General features: G+C 53.9%; 3 protein-coding genes across 4 annotated transcripts in view; 2 read left to right on the top strand and 1 right to left on the bottom strand.

The window, feature by feature from the left end:
* The window catches only part of Fbxo2 (F-box protein 2), a 5,457-nt gene extending 696 nt beyond the window's left edge, over positions 1-4,761 (bottom strand). Inside the window, exons 1-4 of the mRNA XM_027398203.2 lie at positions 4,740-4,761; positions 1,139-1,525; positions 652-781; positions 490-585 (exon numbers count right to left, since the gene is read on the bottom strand). Of these exons, the coding sequence (XP_027254004.1) occupies positions 490-585; positions 652-781; positions 1,139-1,525; positions 4,740-4,761 (635 nt within the window). The remainder of the gene's footprint in view (positions 1-489; positions 586-651; positions 782-1,138; positions 1,526-4,739) is intronic.
* Positions 4,762-6,568: 1,807 nt separating this feature from the next.
* LOC100761288 (F-box only protein 44) lies at positions 6,569-13,384 on the top strand. Of its 2 annotated transcripts, XM_035438873.1 has the most exons (5): positions 6,569-6,833; positions 8,833-8,959; positions 9,043-9,138; positions 9,246-9,381; positions 13,209-13,352. In XM_035438873.1, exons 1-5 carry the CDS (start codon positions 6,569-6,571, stop codon positions 13,350-13,352), a joined length of 768 nt encoding a protein of 255 aa, XP_035294764.1. The 2 variants fall into 2 exon arrangements, with proteins under 2 accessions (XP_035294764.1, XP_035294765.1); XM_035438874.1 differs by lacking the exon at positions 9,043-9,138 and having other exon boundaries at positions 8,833-8,930; positions 13,209-13,384.
* A 1,693-nt stretch (positions 13,385-15,077) lies between these two features.
* LOC100762938 (F-box only protein 6) lies at positions 15,078-21,773 on the top strand. Its single transcript, XM_027398196.2, is given in 7 exon segments — positions 15,078-15,210; positions 17,616-17,891; positions 19,704-19,830; positions 20,427-20,522; positions 21,041-21,176; positions 21,343-21,517; positions 21,520-21,773. Coding segments are annotated over 6 exon segments (1,026 nt in total). The 5' UTR covers positions 15,078-15,210; positions 17,616-17,632; the 3' UTR covers positions 21,753-21,773.
* The last annotated feature ends 55 nt before the right edge of the window (positions 21,774-21,828 follow it).

Genomic DNA, 21,828 nt, shown 5'->3' on the forward strand with positions numbered 1-21,828 from the left:
GATACGTGTATACACGTAGGGAGTAAGCAGGCCTTAACTTATTGGGCGCATTCTTGCCTTGCCTTAAGCGAGGGCAAGCGCACACACATTCTCTAACAGTTTAAACTCAGCCGGGCGTTGGTGGCGCACGCCTTTAATCCCAGCAGAGGCAGAGGCAGAGGCAGAGGCAGGCGGATCTCTGTGAGTTCGAGGCCAGCTTGGTCTCCAGAGCGAGTGCCAGGATAGGCTCCAAAGCTACATAGAGAAACCCTGTCTCTAAAAACCAAAAAAAAAAAAAAACAAAAACAAAAACAAAAACAAAAACAAAACAAAACAACAACAAAAAAACCATTTTAAACTCAAGGCAGGAAATGGACTTCTATCCGTTGCCAGCCGTTGCAGGCCCGTGGCCCACATGGCCACAACACGGAAAGTGTGGCACACCGCTAGTCCCACCACCACCATTCCCCCGTCCCCTCCAGTGCAGACCCCTGCTTCACCGCTCCTCACCAGTCCTTCACCACGATGGCGGGTTGGGTGGTGTCCAGCAGCTCCTCCCAATAGCCCTCGGCCTGCAGATCAACGACCTGCGCTTTGCGACACCACCTGGGGGAACAGGCGTCAGCATCCCGCAGGCCCCCGCCCCCCCCCCCGCCTGTCCCTTCTCCTTACTCGAAGGAGGAGGCGAAGTACTTCTTAACGCTGTCGTCTTGGGTAAATTCCACCCCACTGTCTCCGGGCAGCTCCTCCACCCTCCAGCCGTCCCCGCCGTGCTCCACGTCGCACCAGCCCTCCAAGTCCTCTGTAGGGACACGACAGTCCCACCCTGGTCACACAGCCCCTGCTTCGCCTTGGCAGCAGGGGGCAAAAGGGACGTGGTGGGCAAAGGATAAAGGACGGGGCCGTAGGCACTTCCTCACTCTACCCCCGGAGCCAGCGTGCCCTGGGCCTGTCCCGCCTGCCCCAGTGCAGGGAAGCGGGCACCCTGGGAAGAGACTCCCCAAGGAGTAGAGGGCAATTCTGGGCTGCACATTACACCAGGCGTTTCATCTTGGCAATTCTGGGCTGCACATTACACCAGGCGTTAGCCTTGAAGCGGGCGCGCACCAAGGGCCGTTTTCTAGACGAGACAATGGACACTCCAATACGTGGCCCTCACCTTCCCCGCACGGGTTACGCAGCAGGTTGCGCCTCCTCTTGCTCAGGAAGTAGAACTGTTGCCAGTGGTCCCGCTCGTCATCGTTGCAGCCCTCGGGCACCAGCCCCTCCTGCTGGCACTTGAGCAGCCACAGTGGGGCGCCGTCCACCAGCTCCTTCCAGCGCAGGCACACCAGGCGGCAGGCCTGCACCAGCTCCCAGGCTGGCAGCTCCGCCAGCACTCGCAGCAGCAGCGGCTCCGGCAACTGGGCCAGGTACTCGGTCGCCTCCGCCTCTTCCCCCTCCTCCTCCTCCTCCTCCCGGGGCTGCTCCTCCTCTGCACTCGCCTCGGCACCTGCCTCCTCTGGCTGCTCCTCTGGGCTCACCTCTTCAGGGTGGCTCACACTCTCTGAGGGCGGGAGGGGCAGGGGTGGGGTAAGGGAACGCTGAGAGACTCCCAAACTGCTCCCCTTCACATTCTGAGGCAACCACAGCGGGGGGGGGGGGGCAGAAGTTCTCAGCCACGACTTGTGGGCATTCGCCTATAATCCCAGAACTCGGGAGGCAGAGACAAGAGTCTCTGTGTGAGGCCAGCCTGCCCTACTAGAGTTACAGGTAGACTACATAGTGAACGCCACACACACACACACACAGAGAGAGAGAGAGAGAGAGAGAGAGAGAGAGAGAGAGAGAGAGAGAGAGAGAGAGAGAGAGAGCGCTCTGCGGTTCTAAACTGTGCCAGGGAGGAAGCCCATGGAGGTTGAGCCACAGATACTCCCCCCAAACCAGAACTGCTTCAGCTACCGCTTCTCCCAACAGGGCTAGTAGACACCCACGAGGATCTGGGGTTGCCGATGGAATTGTACTTACAGGGTCAGTTCTCCTAAGCACCTCCCAGACTTCTGGGTCCTTTGCCTCCTCCGGGGAGCCTTCCTGAACATACCTTTAGCACACCCTCTCACAGCCCAAGCTCAAAGGCATTCAAGGGCTTCCTGGCTTCTGTTCTTGGTCTGGTTGTTTAATAATGCCTTTGTGTACAATGAACTGACCACAGGAACTTGGCCTGGAAGACACCACTTTCTTCCTAGTGCCTAGCCACCAGTGCGGAATCAGGAGCTACTGCATTTTACCAGCACTTAGAAGAATGAGGTACTGCTCGGAGCTTTTGAATTACTTCCTAAATCCTCAAACCATCTCTTCCAGGTTGGGCCTACATCGATTTTATGGAGGGACAGAGAGGTGACAAGGCCTGGGATCACACAACTTATAAGTACTTGGAGTCTGTGTTTGAACCCATTCAGTTCAACACAGGAGCCAGCTTTTAACAGCCAGTGTTACCAAAAGAATGTGTTGAGCCAGCGGGTGGTGGTGCACACTCTGATCCCAGCACTCTTGAATCCCAGCACACTTGAAGCAGAGACAAGTGGATCTCTGTGAGTTCAAGGCCAGCCTGGTCTACAGAGAGAGTTCCAGGACAGCCAGAAAAACTCAGAGAAACCCTGTCTGGGAAAAAAAAAAAAAATTGTTGTTGTTGTCGAATTAGCACTCTGGGCTCGGTTTTGATACTGTGGATGATAATATGAAGTAGCGAGGTATAGGTCCCACTGGCAGTATTAGGGTAGGGGACCCAAGGACTCGGAGTGGGGAGAACAGGCTAGAGATCTGGCTGTCCCCAGCCAGCCCATGTTGTCTAAAGTAGGGGTGGGGAAACAGCAGGGAGAGAAATACTGGGTGTTTGGGGAAAAGTGCCCTCCCCTTCCCATCCCTCACCCCTAGCTTCCCCATCTGTGAAATGGAGTCATCATTGTGCCAGACAATAGACTTATATTGATATTTATCCCCTCTCTACAGAGGAGCAACAACATGGGGACAGCCACTCTTGCTAAGTCACTGGGAACTCCTGACCCCCACGGTGGGTGCTAAGCCCCAGGAAGGAAGCAGTGTCTCTCAGGCTGAGTTCTTGAGGTCAGTTCATTGCACACCCGGGACGGTGTGGGCAGCTGGGTATCACTTGGATCTCAGCCCGCCTCATCTGGGCCACGGGAGCCTCCAGTAAGCAGACACTGAGTGCCAGATATCTCTAAAGGAGAGAGGGCCGGTGGGGAGGGGACCCAGCCACCCCGGGCAATGGAGGTCACTTCTCTCAAGAGTTTCTGAAGACTGGACTGCCTGGAAATCCAAGGCAGTCAGGGGGCAGGCCCGTGCCACAGGAGGGGACAGGTGGCCTGTTCCCCAGACCTCCTCTGGTGATGCAGCCAGCAGTCCCCACACTGTCAGCATTGGAAAGCTGAATCAGGATTCCCTTCTTTGTTTAGGGTGCACAGAGTTCATCATCCATGGTGGATCTTACACACACACACACACACACACACACACACACACACACCACTTTGCTGCATTTCTAGCACGTTTTGGTCACATTTTCAAATGTAGGGGTTAACTCCTCCATTGGTAACGAGGAACTGGGGCTCAGAGCGTCCTAGCAATTCTCCCAGGTCCCACCACAGGACATTATCAAACAGAGAGGAAAAGGCCTGTCCACCCTGCTTCCCACAGCTCTCTGGAGCACTGGGCCCAATGTCCTCACCTCTCCACCGCCACCCTAGCCCTGCCCTGGCCCCAGCGGATACCTGATGCTCCCCGGAAAGATGCACCTCACCCAGCCCTCTCTCCTGGCCCCTAGGCCTGGCATTGAGGCCCAAGATCCGATTACAGCCCCCGCCCCTGCTCCCTCGCACAGCAACATTGTTGCTGTAGGAAAGTTATCTAGCCCTTCACGCTGACCCCACATTGACTCACTCCCCTGGGTTGGGCCCCTGAGTCCAGGGACTTCCTGGGTAGGGGGCGGGGGAGACGGGATACGGGAACGGGTGCCTATTCTGGGACCCTGTATACAATGTTGATGGGGAATTGGGAGTTGGAAGGGGCTTCAAGGATGGAAAGAAGCCTACCCACCTTAGAGGGCATCTGTTCCCTTGTCTCCCCTAAAGAGTGGCCACTCCAAAGGTGGTTTGTGAGGAAGGGGTGGAGGTCATTCAGGCAGGTTTGCTCCCCAGCCTGACTCAGCAAACAACCCCCTACAGGCCCGGCAGGGAGCTGGAGCGGGGAGGGTTGGGGTCTTTGGTGCCAGAAAAGATGACTGGACAATCCTTGAGGACCCAGAGCATCCGCCAAAAGCAGCCGCAACTCTTCCGCACCACTAGCCTGATCCCCATGGAGCAGCCCACTACCCGGATACTAGGCGGTCCCTCAAAGGAGGGAGTCCCTCAGGAATCTGGGATGGATGCAAGGTGAGGCTGGTAAGCCCCGGGACCCGGTGGGGACTCCGGAGGCTCAAGAGGAAGGGAGGGCCGAGCTAGCAAATGAAAGAAGTTGATGGAAGCAAAAGCTTGCAAGAATCCGACTCTCAGACCCCAGGAAGTCTGGAGCCTGGGATGCCAGAGTCTCCCGATGCCATTTTGGAGACCCAGGCGTCCCCCTCCCTCCACACCAAGACACCGGGCAAAAAAACTGCTCCCTAGACTGTCTCCAGGGTTTTGCTGTGCCGAAAGTTTGAGCGCCATCCGGGGCGCTCGTCCTCCCTGTCTCCCCGGTCTGGCGCGAGCAGGGCCGGCTACGGCTACCTGGATCACCATCTCCATCCATCGCTGCGGCGCGGTCGACCGAGAGGAGCCGGAGCGCTGCGGGTGGCGAGTCCTGGAGCTGCCCGCGTCAGTCCAGTCCGTGTCGCGGCGCCTCTTAAAGGCCCCGCGCGCCCCGCCCCGCCTCTGGCCCCACGTTGGGGGCCGGGAGCCCCGCGCCCCCAGAGCCCAAGGTGAGGCTTCTGGGAGGAGCCGGGTACTGGGGAGGGGCAGATGCAGCCACGGGATGGGTGGGCTCCCGGTGCGCCTGGAGGGTGACTGCGCGAGGACACCTGGGGTCGGGCAGATGGGGAGCAGAGGGTGCAGGCGCCAGACCAAGTGGAGCTGGGGGTGTCAGCGGCTTCCCGCCCCCCAGGTAATTTTCCTACGCTGCGGTGGGGCGCGTTCCCGGAGAGCGCGGGTGAGGCGGGGCCTGGAGAGGTGGTGGGCGGGGCCTGGAGGGCAGTGGGCGGGACCGCATCCCGGGCCAACACAGGCAGAAAGACGCAGTTCCAACACCCAGCATTGTAGGGCAGCTGGACCAAAGGCGGGTGACAGGAAAAATGGGGTGGGGTGGGGCGTGTTTTGCCAAGCTGGTACGGATGGGTATGGCGCGGCGCTGCCAAACGCGGGTGACAAGGAGAATGGGGAGGAGGAGGGACCAATGGTGTGGGGCGGGGCGGGGGCGGGGTCTGGTGGGTAGTGGGCGGGGCCGTGTTCTGGATGCTGCTCTATGGCCAGGATCCATCATCACGCAACGCAACCAAGCGCAGGTGACCGGAGGGACGCACTGAGCGCCCCTGCAGGGAGAGGATTGGCGAGTAGTGGGCAGGTCTGTATCCCCGGCCGCGCAGGCCCAGGCCGTACAGCCTCACGGCCTGGAGGGATCGCACAGCTCTCGGGATCGCGGGTGACCGCGGGAGGGGGAGCACGCAGCGCGGGGACGGAGACGCAGTGGGCAGGGACCTAGCGGGGGCGGGGCTGAGGGTCGCTCTGCGATCCTGGGGTGCTTCGGGGCTTGCCCCACTGCACTGTGAGGCCTCAAGGACCTGGGCTGGGGACGCCATCGGTGTTCAGAGGTCTGAATCTCGTCTTGAGCAGGTAGCGCGTTTTAGGGCCATTCATGGGAAACGCGGGACTGCAGGGGCCCTGGGCGGGTGCGGGCAGCCTCTGGCTGGAGCCCAATCGCAGGGGTGCGGGAGGGAGATGGGAAGGCTGCTGTCCACCCGCACACCTTTCCCAGTCTCAGGTAAGCGGGTCATATTCTCTGAGATCTTGAGAACGTCACTGAGCCTTTTGTACTCCGTGACCGGTCCTGAGACTGTGATAACCCCCGCTTATCGTCTCTGCTCCTTTTCTCGTTGGGGGATGGGAGAGGGTGAAGAGGGGCAGAATAGAGAGCTCACAAGGCCTTCCATTGTTGCCTTCCTCCTAAAAGACTGCTGCTGGCCTATTGAAAATGGCTGGCTCTACCTTCTGTAAGAGCCAGGGCTGCTTCCCCGTCCTCTCCTGCTTGTGTGACCTTGGGCAGGTCCTTGGGCAGCCTTAGAGGCTGTCTGAAGGGCCGGGTTTGGAGGAAATCAGAGCTCACCATTTACTAAGAAATTCCCCAGCCCATACACCTTGCGCTGCCTGTGACCCTGGAGGGAAGTACCATTTGTACCCTGTTTGCTTGCTGAAGAGAAAACTGAAGGTCAGCGCAGACAGTGACTCTGGAGACAGTCGGTGGCAGCTGAGTTAGCAGTCTCTCTATCCCTGGGTGCCAGGGAGAAGGCTGGGTGTATAGCGCGGCTCTCCAATACCCACAGGAGCAGGCCAGGAACCACACTGCCATGGCTGTGGGCAATATCAACGAGCTGCCCGAGAACATTCTGCTGGAGCTGTTCACCCACGTCCCCGCCCGCCAGCTGCTGCTGCGCTGCAGACCTGTCTGCAGTCTCTGGCGAGACCTCATTGACCTGGTGACTCTGTGGAAGCGCAAGTGTCTTCGGGAAGGCTTCATCACCGAGGACTGGGACCAGCCTGTGGCTGACTGGAAGATCTTCTACTTCCTGCGAAGCCTCCGAAGGAACCTCCTTCACAACCCATGTGCGGAAGGTGGGTACGGGAGAGTATCTGCCAGGAGACATGCTCTGTAAGGTGACCAGTACACATGTCTTCAACACTGGTTGTGAGCCCTTTGGCTACATTATGGCCTTTATTCCTCTCACAATAATTCCTAGAAGTAGGTACTATTTTTTTTTTTTTTGGCTTTTTAAGATAGGGTTTCTCTATAGCTTTGGAGCCTGTCCTAGACCAGGCTGGCCTCGAACTCCCAAGAGATCCACCTGCCTCTGCCTCCTGAGTGCTGGGATTAAAGGCGTGCACCACCACCACCTAGCTAGAAATAGGTACTATTGATGTACCCTTTTTCAAATGGGTAGACTGTAGCCAAGGGTGCTGTTTATTATAGATTATTTCTCAGCTGGGTAGGATGGCACTCACCGGTAATCCCAGCGTTTGGGAAGTAGACACAGGAAGATATGGAGTTCAGGGTCATCCGTTGGAAACCAGTCTGGGCTACAGAGCTGTCTCAAAACAAACGGATTATTTCTCAGTTGGTAACAGTGTCAACACTGTAATCCCAGCACAGGCAAGGCAAACAGAAGCATCATGAGTTTGAGGGTAGCCTCTCCTAAAACCTTTCCTAGGAAAAGAAATGGTGGCCAATTGGAACAGATTGTGCCAGACACTAGTTGAAGCCACAGTCTTCTGTCCTCACAGACCCCTGGTTAGGCCTACAGGGACTGTCCCAGAAGGAGTCTTACCTATGGGAGAAAAGGGGATGAAGTCTCTTTTGCACTGTGGTTTAAGAACAGGTCAGACACAAGGCTTCTAGTCATCTGGACCCCTCAGGCCCAGGATGAGTTACAACGGAAGGAACTTGTTTTCTGTTGCATGGTCAAACATCAGGAAACACACAGAAAAGAGTAAGTCCAGGCTACCCTGCCCCTCCAGTTGCCTGTCTGTGTCCCATGACTTCCCATAGCCATCCTCTTAACCAATGCTAGGCAGACTACAGCCCAAACCTAGCTAATCTATTGATTCGAATTTTATGGTTTGTTTTGTTTTGTTTGGGGAGGTGGTCATCACAGGGTCTCTCTCTCTCTCTCTCTCTCTCTCTCTCTCTCTCTCTCTTTCTCTCTCTCTTACTATAACACAGGTAACTCTGGCTCTCCTGGAACTCCCTGTGCAGACCAAGCTGACCTGGAACTCACAGAGATCCACCTGTCTCTGCCTGCCAAGTGCTGGGATTAAAGGCATGAGCCACCACACCCAGCTGGGTTTTATGTTTTTAAAGGATTATAAAAATAGAAATAAAAAAAAAAACTATGTGGCCCCAGACCTAAGATATCATGGCACTCCAACACTTTTCCTTTAGACATTTTTTTTTACCTACGTATTAGGTACGTGGGGTGAGAGAGCTGTGCGTGCTACTGCACATGTGAAAGTCAGAAGACAGCTTGTGAGAGTCAGTTTTGGTCTTCCATCATGTGGGCTCCTGGGATGGCCATTTGAAGTCATCCAGCTTGGTGGCAAGGGCCTTTACCTGACGAGGCATTTGCTGGCCTTGTTCTTGCTTCTTTGAGACAGGGTCCTGCTGTCTTGCCATGTAGCCCTGTCTGGCTTGGTATTCAGTATGTGGCTTAGACTGGCCTTGAACTCACAGCAATCCTCCTGCCTCGGCCTGCCAGGATGGCAGGTATGTGCCACCACAGGTTAGCTTCTATGCTTGTTTCTAGCTAACGAGAGGACCAAGACTCAGAGAAGGAAGGTAATGTGTCTCTGGCCACATAGCCCATTACTACTAGAGCTGAGTAAGATTCAAGTGTGTGTGCCAGAGCACTGTCCATCACAGCTGGGGTCTGTCATCCAGGATTCTCAGCGGAAGTCCCTTACCCACACCCAGGGCACACAGGACGCACCTAGGGTGCTACCTACAATGAGAAAACACAGAGTTGGAGGGCAGCTGGGACATCCCATCACTGAGAGGGAGGGGTACATGGAGAAAGTGCCCTGAGGGCCTCCTGCATGGTACACTCTGCTCTCCCCACAGAGGGATTTGAGTTCTGGAGCCTGGATGTGAACGGAGGTGATGAATGGAAGGTGGAAGACCTCTCCAAAGACCAGCGGAAGGAATTCCCCAATGACCAGGTCAAGAAATACTTCGTGACTTCCTATTAGTAAGATCTAGGGCCTTAGGGTGGGGGGAGCCCAAGTCCTAACATCAGGGTACAGTGCTGAACTCCAGCCCCCCCCCACCCAGCACCTGCCTCAAGTCCCAGGTGGTGGACCTCAAGGCTGAAGGGTATTGGGAGGAGCTGATGGACGCCACCCGACCGGACATCGAGGTCAAAGACTGGTGAGTGATGGGGCGAGGGTCTGGGGGGGGCCTGCCGCCCAGGCGCCCCACCCCTGCCCTGCCCCCCATCTCCCAGGTCCTCATGGACCCTTCCTTCTTACCCACAGGTTCGCAGCCAGACCAGACTGCGGGTCCAAGTACCAGCTATGCGTTCAGCTCCTGTCATCGGCACACGCACCGCTGGGAACCTTCCAGCCAGACCCCATGACGATCCAGCAGAAGAGCGATGCCAAGTGGAGGGAGGTATGTGGACAGGGACCCTGCAGGGACCTGGACTCAGACCCAAATTCTGCAGCCTCTCACCTGGGTTTCTGCTGCTGTAAGCCTCGGCTTCGCTTGCTTCAGTAGAAAAATAAGAGTAAGTCTCTATCTTAGATATCAGGGATGGCAGACTAGGAGACCCCCAACTCAAAAAAATTTCCAGGAAGTATGTCTCAGTGGTAGGCTGATTGCCTAACATGCATGAGGCCCTGTGTCCCATCCTCAGTACTAAATAAATAACTGGGCCTGAAGACACGCCCTCAGCAGTTCCCATCACGTTTGCTCTTGCAGAGGACCGGGGTTCAAATCCCAGCACCCACATGGTGGCTCACAACCACCTATAACTCCAGTTCCAGGGATTCAATCCCCTCTTCAGTTCTCTGCAAGTACCAGGGACATAAATAGTTCATATACATACTTACTGGCAAACATTCATACACATAAAGTAAAATCATATCTAATAAAAAATAAATAAAGGCTGTGCCACCAGAAATGCTCAGGGTTGAGAAACTGAGGCAGCAGTGGGTCAAGACTAGCCTGGCAACTCAGGAATATCTTACCTTAAAATTAGAAACAGTGAAAAAAGAGAGTCAGGGATAACACACAGCAGAGGAGTGCCTGCCTAGCATGTGTTGGCTCGACCCAAGTATCACAGAAAAATAAAAACGTTCAGAGCCAAGTATGGTGGCTCATGCTTGGAATCCTAACACTTGAGAAGTGGATACAGGAGGGTCAGGAGGCCATATATAACAATGTCTAGAACAACATGTGCTGCCTAAAAGAAAGAAAATATCCAGAAGGTGTGACTGCTAGATTAATAACTAGCATCACTACAAGAGTTCCCAACTTATTTTTATGATTTTGGGGGGGGGTGTTTTGAGTCAGGGCTTCTCTGTAGACTTTGGAGGCTGTCCTGGAACTACCTCTTGTGGATCAGGCTGGCCTCAAACCCACAGAGATCCACCTGCTTCTGCCTCCCGAGTGCTAAGATTAGAGGCATGGGCCACCACCGCCAGGCATTTTTATTATTTATTTATTTGTATTTTATGTATATGGGTGGTTTGCCTGTGTGTATGTGGACCCCATGCATGGGGCACCCAAGGAGGCCAGACAAGGGTGTCAGATCCCGTGGAACTAGAGTTACAGAAGTTTGGGAGTCCACATGTTGTGGGTGCTGCTGGGAATTGAACCCCAATCCTCTGCCAGAGTAGCCAGTGCTCTTAACCACTGAGCCATCTCTCCAGAGCCTCCCCTCTCAACTTAAATTTTACTTTACAATGGGACTGTGACCCCACAGTAAATCTAGGAGCATCTGGACTCACCAGTGTTCTACTTAGAATATTTTTTCTAATGGGCGATGAGTTTGTCAAATATAGCTGGATTTTAGCTTATGGTGGGTCAGCCTGCACCTGCCCACCATCATTTGAGAAGCGGCTGTTATCTGTGCCATGGTCACAAATGCTGTCTTTCTTTTCTTTTGGTGGGATTAGATACAGAACCTATGACCTCATACACACTAGGCAAGCAAGCGCTCTACCACTGAGGCTAGATACAAATCCTGGTGTGGTGACTCAAGCCTGTAATACTAGAACTTAGGAGTCTGAGGCAGGGGCATCACTGTACCATTCCAAGCCAGTCTTGAGATTTGTGTTGTTGTTTTCAGACAGCATTTCTCTGTGTAGTCCTGGCTGTTGTGGAACCCGCTCTGTAGACCAGGCTGGCCTTGAACTCACAGAGATCCACCTGCCTCTGCCTCCCGAGGGCTGAGATTAAAGATGTGCACTATCATTCCTGGCCAGCTTGAGGTTTTTTTTTAATATTTATTTATTTATTTATTTATTTATTTATTTATTTATTTATTATATTCTGCATGCCAGCAAACGGCACCTGATCTCAATCTAGGTGGTTGTGAGCCACCATGTGGTTGCCGTGAATTGAATTCAGAACCTCTGGAAGAACAGTCGAGCTTGAGTTTTGTAAGAAAACTCGAGCTTGAGTTTTGTAGTGCATCCCAGGTCTGCCTAGGCCATAGAGACCTGGTGTTAAAAATGCATAAATACAAACATACATACATACATACATACATACATACATACATACACAAGAAGCAAAAGTAAAACATCTGGGCAAGGTGGGGTGTGGCAAGGCAGAAGCAGGCGATCTCTGTGAGTTCTACATAGCAAGTTCTAAGCCAACCAGGGATACATATTAAATAAACAAAGAAATACACCAGCAAGAACAAGCCAGGAGGAGACCTTCAAGACTTATCAAGCCGCAAGACTTCAGTTCAGTCCCTGGGATCCAGGTAGTCGAGAGAGCCAACTCCAACAAGGTATCTTCAGACGGCCACACACGCACTGTAGCATACATGTGCACACACACACACACACACACACACACACACACACACACACACACATTCATAGTAAGTAAATATCATCTTGAAAGTTACTTAAACCAGACAGGAGGGCTGGAGAAATGGCTCAGAGGTTAAGAGAGCTTGCATCTCTGGCAGTGGTGGCACACGCCTTTAATCCCAGCACTCGGGAGGCAGGGGCAGGTGGATCCCTGTGAGTTCAAGGGCAGCCTGGTCTACAGAGCGAGTTCCAGGACAGCTAGGGTGGCTACAGAGAAATCCTATCTATAAATAAATAAATAAATAAATAAATAAATAGAAATGAGTGCCTTCTGGCCTCTGTGGGCACTACACTCACGTGCCCAAATACACATACACACATAACCAAAACATTCTGTTACAAGGACCGGTATCTCAGCCCTGCTGCCACTGTGGGAAGGCAGCTTTAGACAACAAGTAAAATTTTATTAACAAAAACACCACCAGTGAACCAAGCCCTTATATACACAAGTCCTCAGCCAGTTGAGCCTTGAGTAAAATCCAGCCCTTTTGGGGCTCAGTAATTTTTTTTTTTTTGGCTTTTTGAGACAGGGTTTCTCTGTGGCTTTGGAGGCTGTCCTGGAACTCACTCTCTGTAGACCAGGCTGGTCTCCAAATCACAGAGATCTGCCTGCCTCTGCCTCCTGAGTGCTGGGATTAAAGGCGTGTGCCACCAATGCCCAGCCAGTGGTTCTTTATTTTATCTAATTTCATTTTTATTTGTGTTTTGATTTCTCTGATACAGGGTCTCATGTAGCCCAAGCTGGTCTCCACCTTGCTACACAGCAAAGGATGGCCTTGAGCTCGGGCTCCTCCTGCCTCTAACCTCCAAGTGCTAAGATTACGGGAGTTTGCCCCCACCTGGCTTATGATGCGCTGAGGACTGAACACAGGTCTTTGTGGGTTTTACTCTACAGAGTGAGACCTTTACTGAGCTACAGCTTCAGCTCTTCTGTCATTTTCTGACTGGGTTCCAAATATCCCAGGAGGGCCGCTAAGGCGATGCATAGCCTTCACTTCCTGAGTGCTGGGATCAGTGCTGGAATCAGAGGCATGTGCTGTCGTGGTGCTGGGAATGGGACCTCGGACTCGGAGCATGCTGCATAAGCACTGTCAATGAATCTACACCCCCAGCTTGGGTTTTGTTCTTGTTCTTTCTCCAAGATTTATCTTTGTACTATGTGGATATGTATTCTGCCTATGTGCCTAGGAAGCCAGAAGAGGGCGACAGATCTCTTGGAACTGAAGGTATAGATGGTTGTGAGCTGCAGTGTAGATGCTGAGAGCCATATCCTGGTCCTCCGCAAGAGCATCCAGAGCTCTTAAAAACCTCTCTGTGGTCCCCTGCTTTGGTTTTTGAGACAGGTTTTACATAGCACTCCCTGACTGCTCCCTTCTTCTGTCTGACCCCCAGGTTTCGCACACGTTCTCCAACTATCCTCCCGGCGTCCGCTACATCTGGTTTCAGCACGGAGGCGTGGACACTCACTACTGGGCCGGCTGGTACGGCCCGAGAGTCACCAACAGCAGCATCGTCATCGGGCCTCCGCTGCCCTGATGCCCCCTGAGCCCCTATCCTCGGAGCCCTAATTGGTAAACAGCTGTCAGAAAGGGCCAGGTTTGGGAAGGAGGAGGTGGAAGTCAGGCATTCCCAGATCTGTTTGTCTTTACCCCCCAGATGCCTCCTCTGTGTAGAACTTCCAGTGTCTGGGCCACACTCCTCTCTGCAGAGGCTGGCCCTACAGCAAGGTCACTCCTCTAAGGAATGTGGGTTAGGTGGATACAAGAGGTTTCCATGGTTATCAGAGAGAGATCCCCAAGCTCAGATGTTTGCCCAGACCTGTCTTTTCCCCCAACCTTTGTTCTCCTTGAGTGCCCTTAGAGCAGGGACAAGCAAGATATCTGGCAGGTTTGGGGACTGCTTTTGATGGTGTAGACCTTGAGGGCAGATCTGGGACAAAAGGTGGCTCTTCTGACCAGACCTTAGCCTGGTTGTCAGCTGTGGCTTTTGTCTTGGTTGTCTTCCTTGCTTTGGCTTGAAAGTCAAGCCTGGTACCAGATAGGAGGGTGGGGTCAGACTGTCCTTGTCATTAGCAAAGCCCAGAAAGCCAGAGGGTACCAATGAGCACAAGGGTCCAAAGAAGACCTATAGAAGCCCAGTCAGGATGGGGGGGGGGCAGGATGGACCTGGATTCTGAGAGCTAGAAAGGGGAAACAGAATAGAAGGACCTGGCCAAGTTCTCTATGGCTTGGAGATGTCTGAGACCCAACTGTTGGAGCATCCGTTCCCACACTGTACCCTGACCCCAGCTCCACTCCATCCCTCCTGTTGCATAGCCAAATAAAGCATTCCCCAGCCTCCTTGTGCCCTGTGGCTTTGGATGGAGGGGTGGGTTCATGGACAGTCCTGCCTGTGCCTAAGAGAGGGGCTGACCATTACACAAGTGTGGCCATGGCAGCCCTTAGCGCCAGGGGCAGAGTCCTTAGTGCTACAGGCCTCTTGCCCTCCAGGCAATCATACTGGATTTCTCTGTGCAGCCCACGCAGGCTGTGCCAGGCTTCACTTACTGTTATCCCCCTGCCCAGAGCCTTACTGATCTAGATTGAGCCCAGCACACAGTAGGTGTTCAGTACTTGCCAAAGTTATTTCACTCCACAATCAACTAGATGGGGTGAGCAGGAACGGGCCAGAGTTCACCAGCCACCTGCCTTGACCAGAGTTAGAGAACTCCCCTTGAGCTGTGCCTATGATGATTGTCTCAAATAGGCACTTGGTAGATGTTTGAGTTAATTATTTTGACTAGGACCAGACAAGGTTTCTCTCCTCAGGATCACTCAAAACCCAGAAAGAAACTGGACACCAGGTGGTGGCGCAGGCCTTTAATCCCAGCACTCCAGGAGGAAGAGGCTGAGACTCCAAGGCCAGCCTGATCTACAGAGTGACTTCCTGGACAGCCAGGGCCAAGTGGAAAGGCCTTGTCTCAAAACACAAACAAACGAAACAAACAAGCAAAAAACCCGGAAAGTAGAACAGCGGTCCCCCCGGGTGGGGAGGGCTGGGCCAGGTTAGGTCGAGGCTGGGACAAGCGTGCGTGCGTGCGGTAGGGACTGGATTCTAGGTAGCGCTTCCTTCTCAGGAGGAGGAAGCAGGCCCTAGCGGAGCAGGCTGTAGAGTCGCCTGTCGCCTGGAGGGGGAGACCGAAGCCCAGGAAACGCCCCTGCAGAGCCCTGGAAGCAGCGGCGCGGCGTGGCGTGCCGGGGGGGCCCCAGGACCCCGAGCTCATCCTCGCAAGCACGGACGGACGGACGCGGTGCGTGACGCCAGTGGGAGGCCGGGGCGGGGCGGGGCGACAGAGGATCGCGTCGCCCAGGTCCAGGCCCAAGGCCCAGCGGAGCTGCGGCCGCCGGGTGCCCAGGTCGCGGCCGGGTTGGGCGGGCGGCCGGCGGGCGAGCCGGCGGGCGGGCGGGGGACGGCGGCGGGGGCGGGCTGGGAGTGGGTGGCGGTCACGCGCTCGTGGGGAGGCTCCGGCCTGCTGCACGCACCACGCGAGTGTCCGGAACGGCGGCGACCCCGGCTCCTCCTTGGTGCCGAGGGCTAAGCACGGACGGACGTCGGCGCGTGACCCGCCAGAGCCCGGCGTGGATTTTTCCCTCCGGGCCCGGCCGTTCCTTTGCGCGAGCCGTGGCTTGCTGTGGGTGAAAGTCTTCGCGGCGGGATGCCACCAGGGCCGCGGCCGCAGGAGGTCCCCACCCGGCACCCGGCGGCGCCCGGTGACTACGCAGCAAAAATTGCGAGTTGCCTGCCGAGGGCTTTTGACCCACTTAGTTCACCTGGATTTCTGTGGATTGTTTCTGGGGATGGAACCCTGGGGCCTCTCAAGCGCCAGATAAGCTCCCGCGCCTCCCTCTTTGAGGGGGAGACATTTCTGACCTTTCTACCTCTCGCTCTGGTCTGCCAAGAGCCGGTTTTACTTTTTTTTTAATTTATTTATTTTTTATTTATTTGGTTTTTTGTTTTTCGAGGCAGAGTTTCTCTGTGTAGCTCTGGAGCCTGTCCTGGCACTCGCTCTGGAGACCAGGCTGACCTCGAACTCACAGAGATCCGCCTGCCTCTGCCTCCCCAGTACTGGGATTAAAGGCGTGAGCCACCAACGCCCGGCCTACTTTTACTTTTTTATAAATTGATCAGGCTGAGCCGAATTTTTCAAAATCCCCTGAGTTATCTGGGACTATGAAGGAGTGCCACCCTGGTCTTTATTTGTATCTTGAAATTTTTTTTTTTAACAATACTGTAACTGCAGTCACTTTTTTTTTCTTTAATTTTATTTTAGATGCATTAGTGTCAGATCTCCTGGAACTGGAGAGCTGTGAGCTGCCCTATGGGTGCTGGGAATTGAACCCTGGTCCTCTGAAAGAGCAACCAGTGTTCTTAACAGTTGAGCCACCTCTCCAGTCCCTGGACTGCCTCCCTAGCTAAGGATTTAAACAATGCCAAGATCCCTTGTGGTCCTGTGTATCATCCCTAGTCGTGGTCCCTTGTCCCCCAACCCACCCCACACCCATCCGGGCCCCCACAAGAACTCCTCGAGGGCAAGGGCCAGAGTGCACCCACCCTCCTGTGTTCTGGGACAGGAGCACTAACAAGATCACAGCTTCCCCGGAAGCCTGAAAGTAGGTTTCCCTCGGGCTTAGGCAGGTGTGCTCCTTTGATTGACAGCACAGGGCCCTATTCAGCCCACCCCCACCCCTGGGGCAGGTCCCTGGGGTGACCAAGAGCTTGCAGACGGTCAGACACTCCCTTTCTGGCCTCGCCTGATGCCCAAGGCAACATATCTGTCACCTGGGCATTAAAATGCTCCTGCAGTGATGTCACAAGAGGATTAGACACAGAGAATTTAAGAAACAGCTGAGTGGCCATGGAAGACTTTCCAGATCAAGGGACCAGCTGGCTCCAAAACCAAGCAGTTTGGGGTGAAGGGTTACAGAGTTTCCTGTAACCCAGGCTGACTTAGAAAACTTGATCCTCTATCCCCCACTCCCAAGCGCTGGGATTTCAAAAATTCGCCGCCAAACCCAGCTCCTAAACAATTATTTTTAAGTGGGAGCAGGGACACCTTTGAAAATCTTGTCTGTTTGTGGTTGTTGTGTTTTATTTCTTGTTCTTTTTTGAGACGAAGTCTTGTGTTGCTGCCCAAACTGGCTTAGAACTGCGAGGCTCAAGGCTGGGGATACAGTTCAGTGGCAGAGTGTAGTGTAGCATATACACCACGCCTTAGGTTCCATCCCTAGCACTTTGCAAAGGGTTTTTTAAAGCTTAATTTTGTAGCCAGGTGGTGGTGGCGCAGGCAGTTTGTCCCAGCACTCGGGAGGCAGAGGCAGGTGGATCTCTGTGAGTTTGAGGCCAGCCTGGTCTCCAGAAGAGTTCCAGGACAGGCTCCAAAGCTACACAGAGAAACCCTGTCTTGAAAAACTAAAAAACGTAATTTTGTTCCTGTGGTGGTCTTTGAAAACCTGGGAACCCAGGCTGACCTGACCTAGAATCCGAGTAGCCCAAGCAATCTTCCTGCCTTAGCCTCCTTGACGCTTGGAGCACAAGGTGCTGAATCCAGTACATTATTTATTGGGATTTCCTTTTTGCAAATGCACTAGCAAGGGCCCTGCTAATCGCAAGAACCGCACTCCACCCCCACCCTGTAGGTGTTCCTTCTGCGCAGTTTCATTCAGGTCAGGGAAGACCTGCCTAACAGGTGGGAGGGGAGGAGTCAGTCCTCTGCTCCGGGCTCACGGCTCACGGCCTCTGTCAATCCCCTACCCATCTCAGGCCTGACCATTGCCACTATGGTCAACATTAACGAGCTCCCGGAGAACATTCTGCTGGAGCTGTTCACCCACGTCCCCGCCCGCCAGCTACTGCGTAACTGCCGGCTGGTCTGCAGCCTCTGGCGAGACCTCATTGATGTGGTGACTCTGTGGAAGCGCAAAAGCCTGCAAGAGGGCTTCATCACCAAAGACTGGGACCAGCCCGTGGAGGACTGGAAGATCTTCTACTTCCTGCGCAGCCTGCAGAGGAATCTCCTTAGGAACCCGTGTGCCGAAGGTGGGCTGGGGCGGGGGAGGGGGGTGGGTGGGAGGTAGGGCTGCCTGGGGGGGGGGCTGTTCTCTACTTCCCTGAACCTCTTCCACACTGCCGGCAATGTTCCCATGTCCCCAACACTTACTTACCACACTCTGGCTCCTTGTTGTTTTTTGGGGTCTCAGACCTGCCTAGACCCTTCATCTATTCATCTGTGGGTGTGTGGCTGTCAGAGAGCAGACTGAGGAAGCTGGTTCTCTCCTTCCACCATGTGGATCCTGGGATCAAACTCAGGTCGCCAGAGTTGCCAGCAAGCACCATTATCTGCTTAGCCACCTTCACTTAGGTTGATGCCTAAGCCAAGTGTGGCGGTGCACGCCTTTAATCCCAGCACTCAGGAGGCAGAGGCAGGTGGATCTCTGTGAGTTCGAGGCCAGCCTAGTCTCCAGAGTGAGTTTCAGGACAGCCTCCAAAGCCACAGAGAAACCCTGTCTCAAAAAAACAAAAAAAACAAACAAAAAAAAGTAATCATTAAAAGTCCTTTACATTAGCTGGGTGGTGGTGGCCCACGCCTTTAATCCCAGCACTCAGGAGGCAGAGGCAGGCGGATCTCTGTGAGTTCAAGGCCAGCCTGGTCTACAGAGCAAGTGCCAGGATAGCTAAGGCTACACATTGAGACTCTATCTCAAAGAGAAAAAAAAAAAAAAAAAAAAGGAAAGAAAGAGGCCTTGTTTGTATACTTCAAATGTCTGACATTTTTTCCCTGTCCTGGCTAGGTCAGACAAACAGTGGGAGTGGCTGTCTACATTGCAGAATGCTTTGGCTGAAGTGTCAGTTGGCTTAGCATTCAGGAGGGTCATCCTCTGAGGATGACCAAGGCTCAGGCCAGTCTGAACACACAGGCCTCAGACACTCGATCTGCCTACTTGCCCCAGATTCCACTCAGAAGATGCCCGGCCAGGCTGCCAGGACACCTCCCCTAGCCATTTTGCAGCTTTGTCTTTTAGCTCGCCCCCATTGTCTAGCCTTGCTCAAATTTCCCATGGCTTTAGCTCACGCCAGCCCAGCCCCAAATTCTCTTACTCCTTTGGCTCTATATTGGGCAGCCCCCTAGAAGACTTGGGAATGACGTGGGCTCCTGGGGCATGGTGAGTAGAACGTCAGAGCTCACCCGTGAAGGTTCTGGGCTCATAACGTGACACTTGGGGGGAAATCCCTGGATCTGACCCCATTCCCGGAGGCCCCTCACTGTCACAGGACTCCTGCAGCTCCCAGCCCAGGGGATACCAATGTGCCGTCTTGGCACTGGCCAGGAAAAGGGCATCTGATGGTATCAGAACAGTGGGTTCCTTTGGCCCCTAGGATCAGGGTCATAGTTAACCAGGGCGCCTCCTCCTAACCCTAGGAAAGCCAGTGGCCAGGGGAGCAACCAGATTGGGAGGAACTCCCATCAGCCCTAAGATCCCCTCCATCACAGGCCCTTGGTGATCTTTCTCTCAGGATTGAAATGTGGTTGTCGGGGCCCTGTGGCATTATGAGAGATGAGATTTAGTTCAGAACTTTTGGTCCTATTTGGGGCAGAATAGGAAGGAGTGAGACTGAAGTCTGAGGTGATAAGGGGGACACCAGTCTTGCTCTTGGACTGGTAGTGGCGTGCTGACCTTGGCTGCCAAGTACACTCCAGGAGAAGCAAGCTAATTAATTAATCCTTTGGTGTCCATAACCCCTTAAAGTCTCCCACGACTGGAAAGGGCCTCAAAGTTTCAAGTGTATACCTCAGGGCTGCAGCTGCTGGCAGAGTTTGATGGGGATCTCACCTGTGCTCCATTTTCCCAGAGGACATGAACTCATGGCAGATAGACTCCAACGAGGGGGATGAGTGGAAGGTGGAGAGTCTCCCTGGGGAGCATGGCAAGAACTTTCCTGACTCCAGGGTCAAGAAGTATTTTGTCACCTCTTTCGGGTAAGCAATGGTGTGGAAGAGCCTGGAGGAGGTCATGCTGAGGGCAGACTCAGAGGGACTTGGCTGACTGCCAGGGTAGGTGGGGGCCTCTAGAAGCTCAAGAAGGAGGCCCACCAGGCGTTGGTGTCCCACGCCTTTAATCCCAGCACTTGGGAGGCAGAGGCAGGTGGATCTCTATGAGTTCGAGGCCAGCCTGGTCTCCAGAGCGAGTGCCAGGACAGGCTCCAAAGCTACACAGAGAAACCCTGTCTCGAAAAACCAAAAAAAAAAAAAAAAAAAAAAAAAAAACTGAAAATTCCTATTTAGCAACCCACAACATAATCCTTACCTGGGACCACAACTCTCTTGTACAACTTTAATTTGCCATGTGTATAAACTGTAAAGTCAGGAGCAGAAGTCAGACACACTCCAGTGTCCCATGGGATCAAATACTACCCAGGGAAAAGCAGATCTAATACGCCATTTCCCTCAGACAGACTCCAGCCAGGGTCTATCCTGGAGGGGGAGGGTCTCCTGGGTCCCTTGAGCCATCTACCTGGCAAGGAGGGGGCCCTGTTTATCACACTGAAAATGCAAGTCTTGTCCTCTGTCCCCAGCATGTGCCTCAAGTCCCAGATGATAGACCTTAAAGCTGAGGGCTATTGGGAGGAGCTGATGGACACCTTCCGGCCTGAGATTGTGGTTAAGGACTGGTGAGTGACCTGTGTCCCCACCCTCTATGTCTTCCCTCCTGCCAAGCCACTGTGACAGTCACACAAAACTTGAGCCGTTTGTAGGTGGCCAGTGGGGCCTCAGATGAGCAGCTGTCTAACTACTCTCTACTGCTAAGCACCAACTCAATCCCTCTGGATGGCCCTTTTACAAGTTCCCCCTGTGCCTACAAGTGCTGGTGTAAGACTCTGGGGGCCAATTCCTGGAGGATAGTGGAGCAAGCTGTAAGCCAGCGCATTGCAGAGGTTCCCATCTACTGTACCATATGGTGACAGACAGCATCTTCATAGAAAAAAGTCATTTTGGTTTTAAGCTCACACCCTTTTCTTGGAATGGAAAACTGAGGCAATATGTAGACAGATGCTTCTCCAAACACAGGGACATAAGGAATATAGAGCCAGCTAGCAGTCATGGATGGAGGGGTGCTTCCAGATGGCAACTGTCCCCAGAGCCAGCCTTCAGAGGCAGGGGTGCCCAGCCTCTCCTCTGTCCTCCCTAGGTTCGCCCCCAGAGCGGACTGTGGCTGCACCTATCACCTCCGGGTACACCTGACCTCAGCCAACTACATTGTCTTGGCCTCCTTTGATCCTCCACCTGTGACCATCGAACAGTGGAATGATGCCACATGGAAGGAGGTAAGAACCTGCCTGCTTGCTCTGCCACTCACTTTTCCCAGGGCCTGGCTGTTAAGGAACAATTGTTCTGCAGCATTGGCCTTTTCTCCTGGCCATGGCAAATCTTGTGTTTACCCCCTCTCTCCTCCCCATGTCTCTCAGTGGTTACCCCCTCTCTCCTCCCCAGGTCTCCCACACCTTCTCTGATTACCCTCCAGGCGTCCGCCATATCTTTTTCCAGCATGGGGGCCAGGACACCCAGTTCTGGAAAGGCTGGTATGGCCCCCGTGTCACCAACAGCAGCATCATTATCAGCCACAGACCAGCCAAGAACCCCGCCCCTGCCAGACCTCTGCCGGAAGACACTGTAGTAATAGAAGGAAAACATCCAGCTTTGGATCCAGAAAGCCTCTTGGACTTTTTCTGACAGCCATCTGCCTCCTCCTTTGCGGGGGTCCGCTTTGCAAATCAAAGCCTGGCAAGAGCTTAGTGGGCAGTCAGGTCCCCAGTCCCATGAGCACCTGCCCTGCAGCCTCCAGCAAACCCATCAACTCAGTGGTGATTTTACAGCCACACAGCTTTGACATTTTGTTGTAATAAATGTTTTCAGTAAATCCAGCCTGGTTTGGGGTTTACAGGTGGGGTTGCTGGGCTCTTGGTGGAAAAACAGCCC

The sequence above is a fragment of the Cricetulus griseus genome, chromosome 2, assembly GCF_003668045.3.
Source record: "Cricetulus griseus strain 17A/GY chromosome 2, alternate assembly CriGri-PICRH-1.0, whole genome shotgun sequence".
In the NCBI taxonomy this organism is placed as follows: domain Eukaryota; kingdom Metazoa; phylum Chordata; class Mammalia; order Rodentia; family Cricetidae; genus Cricetulus; species Cricetulus griseus.

Excerpts from the sequence above, each read along its gene's own strand:
- LOC100761288 (XM_035438873.1), top strand. The coding sequence starts at position 6,569 with ATGGCTGTGGGCAATATCAACGAGCTGCCCGAGAACATTCTGCTGGAG. Across the intron at positions 6,834-8,832 it reads TCACAACCCATGTGCGGAAG|AGGGATTTGAGTTCTGGAGC; the intron begins GTGGGTACGGGA and ends CTCTCCCCACAG. Across the intron at positions 9,139-9,245 it reads GACATCGAGGTCAAAGACTG|GTTCGCAGCCAGACCAGACT; the intron begins GTGAGTGATGGG and ends TCTTACCCACAG.